Source organism: Seriola aureovittata, chromosome 11 (genome assembly GCF_021018895.1).
Source record: "Seriola aureovittata isolate HTS-2021-v1 ecotype China chromosome 11, ASM2101889v1, whole genome shotgun sequence".
Taxonomy (NCBI): Eukaryota; Metazoa; Chordata; class Actinopteri; order Carangiformes; family Carangidae; genus Seriola; species Seriola aureovittata.
In genome coordinates this window covers 14,311,398-14,324,505 of record NC_079374.1, presented here as the reverse complement: position 1 = coordinate 14,324,505, position 13,108 = coordinate 14,311,398, and the positions used below count along the sequence as shown (strand labels likewise).

At 39.9% G+C, this 13,108-nt stretch overlaps 1 protein-coding gene across 3 annotated transcripts in view; it reads left to right on the top strand.

Annotated features, from left to right (window-relative positions):
• Window positions 1-13,108, top strand: part of ubr3 (ubiquitin protein ligase E3 component n-recognin 3) — a 40,780-nt gene that overhangs the window by 4,432 nt on the left and 23,240 nt on the right. For 2 of the 3 annotated variants that reach the window (XM_056389220.1, XM_056389219.1), the window contains exons 8-25: window positions 224-452; window positions 1,475-1,654; window positions 2,615-2,748; window positions 2,889-2,975; window positions 3,059-3,124; window positions 3,212-3,301; window positions 3,402-3,530; window positions 3,735-3,787; window positions 3,878-4,011; window positions 5,243-5,328; window positions 5,418-5,559; window positions 6,716-6,812; window positions 7,859-8,000; window positions 8,431-8,535; window positions 8,627-8,797; window positions 9,712-9,744; window positions 10,664-11,109; window positions 12,475-12,563. In XM_056389220.1, the coding sequence (XP_056245195.1) occupies window positions 224-452; window positions 1,475-1,654; window positions 2,615-2,748; window positions 2,889-2,975; window positions 3,059-3,124; window positions 3,212-3,301; window positions 3,402-3,530; window positions 3,735-3,787; window positions 3,878-4,011; window positions 5,243-5,328; window positions 5,418-5,559; window positions 6,716-6,812; window positions 7,859-8,000; window positions 8,431-8,535; window positions 8,627-8,797; window positions 9,712-9,744; window positions 10,664-11,109; window positions 12,475-12,563 (2,413 nt within the window). The remainder of the gene's footprint in view (window positions 1-223; window positions 453-1,474; window positions 1,655-2,614; window positions 2,749-2,888; window positions 2,976-3,058; window positions 3,125-3,211; window positions 3,302-3,401; window positions 3,531-3,734; window positions 3,788-3,877; window positions 4,012-5,242; window positions 5,329-5,417; window positions 5,560-6,715; window positions 6,813-7,858; window positions 8,001-8,430; window positions 8,536-8,626; window positions 8,798-9,711; window positions 9,745-10,663; window positions 11,110-12,474; window positions 12,564-13,108) is intronic. The other variant, XM_056389221.1, reaches the window with a different exon arrangement.

Below are 13,108 nucleotides of genomic sequence, written 5' to 3'. Positions count from 1 at the left end.
AATACGATCTAGTGGTGCTCTAGAATCCCTTTTAGGTGCATGAATGATCTTTTAATGTAATATAATTTCTTAACATTGTCATGACACCAACTCGGTTAACTGAAATGATGCTTGACGTATGTATTATGTTTTGAGAGTGAATTGAATGCTCCTCCTTAAAAGGGACAACATTGTAACCATAAGCTTTAATTGTGTTGGGGGTAATTCTCTTAATCTCTGGCAGATCACTTTTACAAAAACATTTGTTCAGCATTATGCATTCATCATGAAAACTCTGATGAAGAGCCACGAGTCGGATACCATGTCCAACCGCATTGTACATATTAGTGTGCAGCTGTTCAGCAATGAGGAGCTGGCTCGGCATGTGACAGAGGAGTGTCAGCTTCTGGACATTATGGTCACAGTCCTCCTCTACATGATGGAGAGTTGCCTTATTAAAAGTGAACTTCAAGGTAAGTTGTCAAATTGTGTTAGATTCAGCACACCTCATTACACTTCAAATAGTTTTGTAAAGAATGAAGCAGCTGGTTGTAGTGATACTCTAAGTTTGCATCACCACACTACACCACACCATTTCTTTGGCAACATGCATGGTGATTCTGTTGCTTTACCAAACTAAAATTTGAGTTTAAAGATGGACCTTTTATGTCCTATGTTGAAATGTTAAATTTTATGCACCTACACAAAAGATCCCATGTTATGGATTGGACCAGGAGGCATGGATGACATCATACCAGGTGGTCATTATTTCTTGTAGTCCATCAATCCATTTCTCATTATGTGAGTGACTAAAGCTTGATTTTTCCTTTGAGTGCAGTCTTTTTTTATGTCACTGTGCTGGTGACAGCCAGGTCCGGAGGCGTTATGTCTTCAGGTTCACAGTCTGTACATCCGTACATCCTTCCCATTTTTGTGAACGTGATATCTCACTCTTTTTAGGTAATTTCTTCAAATTTGGCTTAAACATTCACTTGGACTCAAGGATGAACTGATGAGATTTTGGTTGTCAAAGGTCAAAGGTCACTATGACCTCACAAAACATGTTTTTGGCCATAACACACAAATTCATAAACTAATTATCACACAATTTAACACAAATGTCCAGTAGGATAAATGATGAAGCGATGACCTTTACATCCAAGTGGTCAAAGGTCAACTTCACTGTGACATCATAATGTTCTGCAAATACACTTCTGGCCACTATTCAATGCTGTAACTCAGGAAGGGGAGATCGTGACCATATTTCCTGCAACTTGGCTGGTCAGTGGAGGAATACAATCACAAGGTGGTAATTCTAGTTCTTAATTCTGTAGATGACATTGTTACTCTGTATTGGCCGCAAGGTGTTAAAGTGTAACTTGCAAGTGCACTGTCTTAAAGTGTTTCTTCACATATTTGTCTGTAAAGTAAATGCAATATGAGCCAAAATGTCATTAACTTCATGTGCATGTGTTTTTTTTTTATTTCTTTTTAGATGAAGAGAACAGTCGTCATGTTGTGGTGAACTGTAGTGAGGCACTGTTGAAGAACAACACCTACTGGCCATTAGTTAGTGATTTTATTAACATCCTCTCACACCAAAGTGTAGCCAAAAAGTTCCTGGAGGACCATTCGTTGTTGATGCTGTGGATGAGCTTCGTGTCATTTTTCCAGGGTAAGTTATGATTTTATAGGTAAATGATAAATTGACAGAGGTTATATACTGTTTATTTTTGTTTTTTTTTAACCAGAGCAGGACAAAGTACTTCATTCAGACACTTTATGTCTCAGTCACATACGGGGTTCATTGTACTTGCTGGAAATCAGATAAGTGTATGATAATGAAAGAGGCGTTGCTCTTGGATCCCACAGCATCCCTTATGTTTAACTTCCCCTATTGCTATTTATTTGTCTTTGATTAGCAACAGCTCAATTGTACCACATCTGTTCAGTTATGGCAGTCCAGTGGTTTCACCATTAGCCAACCACTTGACTGTTGATATAATAGCTCTGTCATATGTGATGCCGACACCACGAGGTCAAACACGACGGTTGATTTAAATCATAGCTCATACTTGTTCAGATTTTCAGTTAGACTTGGTATACCAACAAAATGCTTAGTCAAGACAAAGGCATACCTCATCTGTCCTCTTCTAAAAATAAAACCTGATAGTGAGTTGTGGAGTGTATGATGCTTTGTCACTGAATTAGAAGTGTAGCCAGTGCTGCTCATTTGCCATGTGTACTCCTCCACCTTCCTAAAAATAACACTCACCCCTGCACACTGGGCTTGAGTATCCTCTTGCAGTAGTTATTTGCAGTGTCACTATTACATTGTATGCATATCTGCTGCACTGTTTTTGCATTAAATTCTCCTGTTTGAGAACCAGGCTATCATCAGGCATATTTGGCAGAGATTTATTTGCTAATTCACTAATATCTACTCATGCATACAGACATTTTCATACATGAAAATATTTTCAGGGGTAAGGAAATATTAATTTAAATAAAACAAAAGGGCCATTCTTTGTGATTTTTTTTTTTTTTTCAAATTAATAGCTTACAATATTTTAGTATTAAGAAGCCATGTAACATGTTGATTGTCTAACTTTTTAAACTATTTCTGCTGTGACAGGTATGAACCTGAATAAGCGGGAGTTGAATGAACATGTGGAGTTTGAGTCTCAGACATACTATGCTGCATTTGCAGCAGAACTTGAGGCCTGTGCACAACCAATGTGGGGTCTCTTAACACATTGCAAAGTCAAAGTAAGTCCCAACTTTACACACAGCTCCAGTGTGCATTCCTGATGATATTAATGGAACATGCATCTCAAGCTTCCTGTGCTGCATGCATTTACTGTGTAACTCTCTATGAATTTGTAACATGTTAAATTGTCTGTAAACAGGAGACACAGGAATATACTAAAACTGTGGTACGTTACTGTTTGGAGACCCTTCAGATCTGGTTTGATGCCATTGGCTTCATTGATGAGGTAAACTGAAACAACAAAGTGCTGAACTTACAAGCAAGCATTCCTATTCCCTGCTTCTCATGACTTATATATGTCTCTCATAGCCTGCTCCAAATCAAGTGACATTTCACCTGCCACTGCACCGCTACTATGCCATGTTCCTCAGCAAGGTATGACAGAGCCACTCATCTCTTAAGGCAGTTGTAGTTGTGTGTGTTATGTGTTTTAAATTAAATTATTTGGTTGAAAATTCTCAGGCTATAAAGTGCCAAGGCCTGGACCTGGACAGCCTCCTGCCTGACCAAGAGATGTTGATGAAGATCATGGTGCATCCACTCCAAATCCAGGTATAACACTAAAGGGCCAATAAACAAATTTACAATTTTTGTTCACCTGTATATGTTAGTAGCCATGTGTTTATGAAAACTTTGCTTTGTGTGGCTGTAGGCATGCCTGTCAGAGATCCACAGCAACATGTGGGTCAGGAATGGTCTGCAGATCAAGGGACAGGCTATGACCTACGTGCAGTCACACTTCTGCAACTCCATGATTGACCCAGACATCTATCTGCTCCAGGTTGGGATTATGTTTATTTTATGTAAGAAGGGACAATGCACATGTATTAACACGAGCACTCAGGTCCATCATGTAAATGTGCAAGATTTAGCCACACAGGCAAATTTTCATCTGCAATCTGCAGTCCCTGGACTGCTGGATCACAAACACTTTTTATATCAGTTTTTTGATATCATTTAAATCTAAACTTTTCTTGTTTTACAGGTTTGTGCATCAAGACTAGACCCTGACTACTTTATCTCAAGTGTTTTTGAGAGGTAAGCTGTCTCATACTGCATGCTGCACCTTAATTCACACACAGTGTAGTGGCAGTGCATTCATTTTATACACTGTTTTTTGCCACACAGGTTTAAAGTGGTTGACTTGTTGACCATGGCGTCCCAGCATCAGAATGCTGTGTTAGACTCTGAGCAGGAGAGACCGATGCTTGAAGGAGCACTGACCTTCCTGGTCATACTAACAAGTCTTCGCATACATTTGGGTAAGTGGTACAGTAAAGGATGCATGCAGTATCAGGTACCGCAATAACAAATATCTTTCATAAAGTTGATAATGTATAAGCTCAGCATGATAGTGGAGTGCTATAGTTTTAGCCTTGTCTGGGCCACTTGCACAGGTAGAGAGTGGGTGACCACTGCCTGACTTATTGCTGCATTGTTGGGACACTTGACAAAATTAAGAAATTGTTTCAAATTTCATGTTGACATGCAAAATCTTGTATTATAAGGAGAGGATGGGACACTCTCCCAAAAGTGTTGAAACATGAAGGTAGACAGTGCTCAGCAGACTCAACAGTAGGGCTGAATTTTGTTAAAGTAATGATTAAATTTTTGAAAGAATACAACTTTGGAATCACAAGAGAGGCAATATTATTTAGATTTTAAGACGAAGAGGTGAAAAAATTACTTCTGGACCGCTGCTGTCACTGGCAAATTTGCACAGGTGCATCTAATTGAAGTTGACCAAGCTACCAAATGAAATGAGTAGCAGTTTTCTGCTCAATATGTTTTCTGCGCGCTGATGTTTGTAAATGGTAAAATCAACCTCTGGTATAATAATGTTTGAAAACATAGAGAGAACTCTGTGTCTTTGCTGATCGAGAAGACCAGCGGAATAGTGTGTCTCTAGATACACTTGGTGATCACATTGCCTCACCGTCCAGCACTAACAAGCTGACTCGTTAGTTTACATTACTGTCAGCTGGTGATTGGATGGTGATTTGAATTTTCCAGTTAAACTTTAAGATGATCCCAGCTGATATTATGTGAGGGGCAGGGTTCACACTGGACCCCGGTCACCAATCACAGGGCTGACACATAGAGACAGACAACCGTTCATGCTCACATTCACACCTATGGATGATTTAGAGTCACCAGTTAATCTAAACATGAACATGCAAACATCCACACACAAAGGCCCCTGCTAGCCGGCAGTTTCTTGCTTTGAGGTGACAGTTCTTACCACCAAGGTGCCTCATTAGCATTTCAAACCACTGGTAGTTAAATTGGCACTGGCCTGTCCTTTGTTTATAGAGCCAAAGACAGGGAATGGTATTATTAAAGGAAGAGGCACACTCCTGCTGAAACTGACTAAAACAGTTCACATGATATTTGCTCGAACACAACTGAGTTCTGCTATTAGTATTTATTGTAGGGCTGTACTCTTTGTCACCTTGTTTCTACATTCACTGTCCTTCTCATTTTCTCTGTTAGGGATGACAGATGATGAGATCCTTCGGGCTGAGATGGTCTCACAGTTGTGTATGAATGACCGTACACACAGCGCACTATTAGATCTTGTATCCTTCAGTACTTATCAAATACATTAAAAGGCAACTATATTAAGTGGTCCAGAACAATCTTGTCTTCCTTAAGAGCGGTTTCCTAGATTCCTGAGAATCCCAACCCAAAGAGTGGCATTGTACCAGGGAGTTGTAGTTTTGAGGAGATGCTTTCCGCTGTGGCTGACTTCAAAGCACCGGTGTTTGAGCCTGGAGGCTCTATGCAGCAGGGCATGTACACACCTAAAGGTAGGATGATTTATTAACAAACCATTTTAACAAGTAATGGTCACCCTTTTTGAAATGTGTCATGGGGAATGTCACAGAAGTGACTAGTGAGGTTAATGGTGAATTTACATACAATTGCATGTGTTCAGATAAATAAAGTAAATAAATTGGTTTGGTTTGAATCTAGAAACCAAAAACATTCAGATGGTTTTTGGGTGTTGATATCAGTTATTAGTGCCAGTGTTAATTATCCAAAACTCACTGAGACAGACATAGCGCTTTTGTATAGTCTGAAGTGTAATTGGAGGCTCAATCATGTTTTTAAAACACAAAAGGCTCTGTTTGTGGGTGGGAAACCAGTAGGAGCTCTTGTCCTCTATGCTGCTTTTTGTGTGTCATTTGCACAGCAGGGTTTATACCTGGGGGACAACATTGAGAGGTAGATATGTCTGTCTGCTGCCATCCACTGGACAACTCTAGTGCTAACAGTAACAAGGACTGCAGTGTGGAGGGAATTGGGCGTGTAATATTAAACTAATCACAGGGCTCTATTTTTTCCTTTTTTTTTCTTTTTTTTTTATAATTGAAAACATGAAGAAAAATGTTTTGCCAACATCAACAGTGATTTAATTGCTTTAATTGATTTAATTGCAAAAGTGCAACAAAACAGAATCCAACAAATGTTCTTTATTTGTGCCGAGGGACAATGAATTAATATGTATTCAAAAGTTTAAATTGCTATCCAGCAAGAAGAGTTTTATTATTATTTATTATTTATTATTTATATCCTGGCATATACAACAACATTTTTCAGTAGATATGAATCTGACACATAATAGAAACAAATGTATGCTCAATGCCTTCTTGAATAATAAGATATCTTACACAACCCACTGAGAGGATATATTCAAATGAATATCTATATTGTATCTAACATATTGTGCCTCCGACCACAGGTTTTATATTATAATTCATGGGCAGAAATTAGTAAAAATGATGAGTTTGATGCCTGAACAGACTCACAGTCTTAAGCATTAGCTCTGTGTCATTAGTTCAGCCAACCACTTGGGGTCAGGCTTACACCACTTACATAGAGAAGGTGAAAATAGGATGAAAGTGAATCAATGTCACTTTGTATCAGAGGTTAAAAAGCATTTCTTTCTCTTTTCTCAATTAGCGGAGGTGTGGGAAAAGGAGTTTGACCCCATCATGGTTGTTCTCAGAACAGTCTATCGGCGTGACGTCCAGTCTGCAATGGACAGATACTCTGCATTGTAAGTTAACACTGTTGTCTTCCCCCTAAATAAATGGCTTGCTTATTTGATTTAGAACAGTACAGCGGTTTTCATTGTAAAATCGCATCGGATAATGTCCTTTTATTTGCTTGGCAGTCGTCTGTTCTTTTGCTGAAGTATTCATGTTCAGTCATCCCTGACAAAGCCAACCTGAATCATGCTCTGTTCAGTATCGTATGGTCCCCTCTCTCACCTGGCCCTGAAGGGACATGATAAGAAAGGTCAGGTCTGCTGGCTGCTATAGTTGGTTCCAATTAGGTAGCTGTCGAGAAAAATCAATTTATTTCAGGCTAAATTGTAATAGAATTGAGGAAATCTTTCTTGTTTGATTGTGGTACGGACGTCTCCCAGGACAAACGTGTCAGTGGAGGTGGTGAAGGAGATACGTTGGGGTTAATTTTCTTTAAGGTCGCTGGAATGTGTGAGGGATGCTAATTATAAGAAAGGGGCCCTCACTGAGTGCTTTATTGTTTGAAATGGTACTTGGGAAGATAACCTTTTTATAATGGGATTTTAGGCCATTTTTGGTGTAACTGTAATTGAAAGTGTGGATAGAGCACTCATATAGATAACTGCACTTCTTTCACATACAGAATGCCCTTTTCTTTGCCAATATTTGGTTTTGCACAAACAGAGCCATATTTCTCCTTGAAACACATTGAAGCTGCCATTGCCACCTTCAGAGTCTGATACCAGCCTCATGTTGCTCATTCACACTGTTTGCATGATGGATTGCCTGTCAAACTGGCCTTGGTTTTATATAATAATGATCCCATCATCACTAATAGAGTGAGCGACCGTGCTGCCCATCGGCTATTCTGTTGCATAGACTGAAATCTTTTGTACAGTGAATTAGACTCAACAGTGTTCGGTGTCACTTTGTCAAACTGTTGTTTCGCTTATTGTTTTACTTTATGTGGATATTCAACCTTCTGTTGCATGTAAGCTAGCAAACATTCTTATGGTGTGGTAATTGCTAATTCTTCTCTTATATTTTCTTTTATTGTTGATGATGATTCTTCTAGTTTGAAGCAGTCTGGCATTCACACCGGCAACCCATGGCCACCTTACAAAGAGAGGACGCCTCTGCACCCGTGTTACAAAGGCCTAATCAAGCTGTTGCACTGCAAGACACTGCACATTGTGATATTCACTCTCCTTTACAAGGTGAGCCTTTCAACAACTATTCATGCTGCCCTTGCATCTCAGTTTACTCCTTTAGCTAAATCAGAAGTGTTTCTGTTTGCCATTTTAATTGGTGTAATTGGTCAAGTAATTGACTTGGCAATTAATTGGTGCTGACATGTTACAAGATATTGGTACATTACAGGACTGAAAAAATGCAGGTGCAGCACAATATGAGCAGATCTCATTGTGTAGATTTGCATAATGTAGAAATGAAAATAGAAAGGCAGTGACAGGTGATAAGTCGTTTAACTGCAACAATGTTGATATAATTGGTATCAGTAGTGAGGAGTGTCATATCCGTCTGTATCATTATAGTTCAAACTGTTTTTTATCAAATGAAAAATGGTGATAAACTTGCAGAGGGTTTTCCATGTTTTTCAGTTTAAACTAATAGTTCAATATGTTCTAGATATGGATGGATCACCAGAACATGTCTGAGCATGTTCTGTGCATGGTGCTGTACCTGATTGAGCTGGGCTTGGACAATCAAGTTCAAGACAACAAGGAGGATGAGGTGAGATATGGGGCCTGTGAGTTGCAGCCAGTCTTGTCACTGTGTAGACTGCAAACCAGCGTCCTACAAAATGTGTATCTTATGCTTCCAGGAGCCTTGCATTGAGGAGCACTGCCATGACAGCTGGTTCCCTGGCACCAACCTCCTCTCCAATCTGCACCATGTCATCAACTTCGTGAGGGTTCGGGTTCCTGAGACGGCCCCTGAAGTGAAGAGAGAGGCACCTCCTAGCACCAGCACCGAAGCGTCCTCTTATGGCCAGGTAAAATGTTGCTCTGCTAAAGGTTGAGCTGAATTACCATTAACTACATTGCAGTGTGACTGGCTGGGGAAGAAAGCTGAGCATCTCAGAGCTCAAGCCCAGATATTTTTTTTCAAGAGACCCAAGCTCAAAGGGGCAGTGATTATTGGACTTGAATCAATCATGAAGTGTCCAAAAACACACTCCGTGGGCCAATGTTGCAGTGCATTTGCTGGATGGTATTAGTAGGCGATCAACTGCTTAAAGATTAGCCGTAAACACTTGATAAGCGGAGGGCATGCCAGGCCTGTGTGCTGACAGTTTTGTTTTGTATCTTTTTGTCCTCCACCAGCTAATGAACCAGCACAGTGACAGCTGGGTGTGGTTTTCACAATTAGGCACATAACATGGCACGTGTCGCTTAAGCCCACTTAAATCAGTAGCTCTGTGTGGCAAATAAACAAATTAACACCAACATGGTTGTAAACAATATATATTTATAGACATTTTTCACTTGATTAGAAAAGGCACTATAATGTCTGCCATTAAAAGCACTGGAAAGATTGAGTTACCTGCCACCTTCACTTCATTCAACATCCATTTCTCTGCCCTTTCCACTATGTAACAAGCGTCACGCTGGCACAGCCAAATGGAGAGCAGCCACAGACACAATCCTGTCATTGGCTCCCAGCTAAGAAATAGTCTGGCACAAAAATTTAGGGTGTTTAAGTGTTGTTGACAAAGTGTAGGGTCACAACAACCTTGAAAGACTTATATTGGACTTGTATGACATTGTTTTTTCATATTTTCTTTGAGCTCAGCCCTGCCATGCATAGGCTTTATTTATGATCTTATATTGTTTGTTTAGTACCGTCATGTTCCTCTTTCATATCGTCATTATTATTGTTGCTCACTTTGCTGTACTCACTCCACAGAATTCCAGGCGTCTTTCAGGGAATTGGAGAGAGGTAGTTGTCTGGACCCGATTGCCACCAGCAGCTGCATTTGTCTATTCTATCTTTGTTATGAAAGAATTTCTGTGCACGTGTTTGTTTTGTGCTTTTCAAAGGAGGGTCTGCCTTGGTTTGTTATGGCGTGTGTATAATGTCATGCTTCAGCAGTTCCCCTCCCTCTTGACTGCTGAAACTAATTACGTGTGTAATGCAGGTTTGAGTAAACGCTTTTTAACTGCATGTCAGTATGATTGATGTTGCCTTGACTGGGCAATATGATGTATGTTTATTTAACAGTGCAGCTCTGGTCCTTTTTTGTCAGGTCAGGTCAGGACAATCTTTCAGATGGCTTGTGTGTTTTTACGTCAGAATGATTAGAATTTTTCCAGGAATCTGGTTGTTCTGAGCATTATCAGCAAAGGTATTCGTGAGATGTCAGCTGAAATTTTATAATGGACATTTAATTTGACTTTTATATGCATTGTCCCTGTCTCACTATGGTAATGAAGAACCTCTCTAATCCATCAAAGTCCATCAGACTATTAGTGATATCATTTTAAGAGATGATGTTTGTGCTTAAAGACAGGTCTGCCAAAGCGCCCAGATAAAGGTGGAATTTGATAGGATGTTGGTCACAAAGTTTTTCTTTTCTCTTTGTTTGCATATTGTGTTGATACGGTGTGGGCTTGATACTTGATATGTATCAAGTGTTGTAAAATGAGTTTATATGTTTGTGACTGTATTTATGCATCATATGTGTTAAGTGGGTTCTTGTAGCTTAAATCATAGAACAAGTCATTAACACACCCAGGCTTATATCACCCATATAAAAACAAATCTGTGTTCTCATGGTGTTATGCGGTGTTTTCATATAAAAATGTCCACAAAAGAATTACTCTATGTAAATAAATGTATATGTTCAATGCTTTCCTAGAACCTCCGTGAAGCTCAGGTGTTCAGCCTTGTGGCGGAGCGCAGGAGGAAGTTCCAGGAGATAATCAACCGCAGCAACACTGAAGCCACCCAGGTTGTCAGGCCCAAGAGCTCCTCAACACGCTGGGTCCCACCAGGCACACACCCCCAGCTGGTGACAGAGATCCTGGAGATCCGAGAAAGCATGCTGTCCCTCCTCATCAAGCTCCACCAGAAGTTGTCGTCCAAGCAGAACTCTCTGTCGGCATCCTGGCTCGAGGATATGGACACAACCCGTCACGCTCATGGAGATGGCATTACATCCATTGAGCGCATCCTCACCAAGGCAGCCACACGCAGCTGCCAAATTAAGCGTAGCATCCAGGACATTTGTGGAAAGGTGTGTCCTCCGGTGCCACCAAAGAAGAACAGTCCCACTGACAAGAAAGCCATGGATAAAGAAGAAAGGTAGTGTAATCTACAATTGATTTGTACAGCTCCATTTTGCATATTCATATTATAACCTTGGTCTCTGGTTGCGTATTCATATTGTGTTCATGCAGCAATTTGAACAGGAAGGTATATCACCATGTGCATTATTCTAATGTATAATCAAGACATAATCTTTAATTTTGTTTGTGAGACTACAATAATTGTATTACTGTATTACAGTTTAATTGCAAGTCATGTGTGCAAGGACACGTACAGGATGTGTATCCAGTCATACTTGTTTTTTCTTTATATATCCGCTGCAAAGAAGGGGCTTGAGTCAAAATGAATGTGAATCAAAGGGTTATAATTAATCACTGACCTGATTGTCTCAGCCTTTCACATTATATAATTTAAACTGCTGTAGAAATCACCATGGGGCATTGGATGTGCAGAGTGGCAAGATACACAAGACACGTGACCAAAGCAGCAGCCAATTAAGGCTCTTTGTTAGCTACATTTTCAAGGTTCTAATCAATTTCAGAAGATATCAAATGTCTACTTACCATTTTTTTTGGAAAAATAACCTACACACTCATATGTGGTACCATTAACTCTGTACATCCTCTGATGATGGAATGGGCTATAACCATTTGAGAACGGCCTACTTTTGGGGTTGGCTTCACCCCACAGACAAAGATAAGGGTAGAATCTAGTCCCATTCACACAAACTAGGTTTCCATGGCAACAGTCAGGCAGCAGTGCGGTCAGTGGCAGTGAGAAGTGAGAAGCTGCTGCCCATTCCTCAGGCTGGTTGTCGGCACCCCTGAAGCCATCAGTGAAAATTATTGAGCTGTGACGCTCCTGTCTACATTTATTTATGTCCTCTTATTAGGGACTTAATTTGCAGTCAGCTCTTGCCCTGTAAGTCTGCAGAGTGGGGCTCAGCCCACCATATTAGTTTAATAAAGCCCATTTTCCAACTTTCACAACACAGCTTTGTTGAAATCAGACACCTGGTACATAATGTAACAGTATCCCCTGCTACATTGAAGAATCTGTTGCACATGCTGAGGATGATCAGGGGACACATGCCCTGCACAACCGACATGCTTAATACCAGGACACTGTTCTGCATTTGTGAAGTGGAAATGGAAGTAATTAATTATCTTGATGGAGCAAATGGTTGCTAGAAACTTGTACGAAATCTCTATTTTCACCCTACTTTCACCTTTTTTTTCAGTATTGGATAAAATTAAGTCTTTTAAAAGTCAATATAATGTAATATTATAGTTACATAGACAAATGTAGTTTTCATTTGGTTTTGAATTCAGTTGAAAACTGGTTTGCTATTCACATTACTGCACATTCATTTAATAGTATTTCACTCGTTCTTTCTTTCAGACGTCAAAGGGCTAGAGAGAGACAGCAGAAACTGCTTGCTGAATTTGCCTCCAGGCAGAAGAGTTTCATGGAAACAGCTATGGATGTTGGTAAGAAAAGGCCAGCGCACCTTCTTTTCTTTGCTCTAGTCTTACAACTTTAAATTACTAACACATCATTTGCAGGAGCCACTGCCCAATTTCTGTTTGTAAAGAGTTTGCCTCCTGTCATGGCAGGATACTCTGCATGAGCAGAAAAGCAGCAGCAACAGTACGACACACGTGCTAAAACAATCTTTACTTGTGTGTTGTATATTTACTGTAACATAGTTGTAAATCAAAGTGCATTATCCAGTCTACATGTGGTAAATGCATGTGTTGAATGTATTTTTTTGAGTTATTGGCTAACACATGCCTAAGGTGAGGTGTGTGGCGGAGGTGCTTAACAAGTGCACCTAAACTTCTCTTTTCATTCTAGTTTAGTGTGCTTTACAATATGCATTGTTTTAGTATGGCCACAAACTGTGAGTGCTTGTTTTTTTTCCAGGGGCTGGCATTTTAGTAAATTTTTTATTATCAGTTTAATTTCTCTAAAATAAGCACATTTCTTTGGGCAATCTATTAGTTACCATAGAGCTCCTTCTTTGTATAAACAA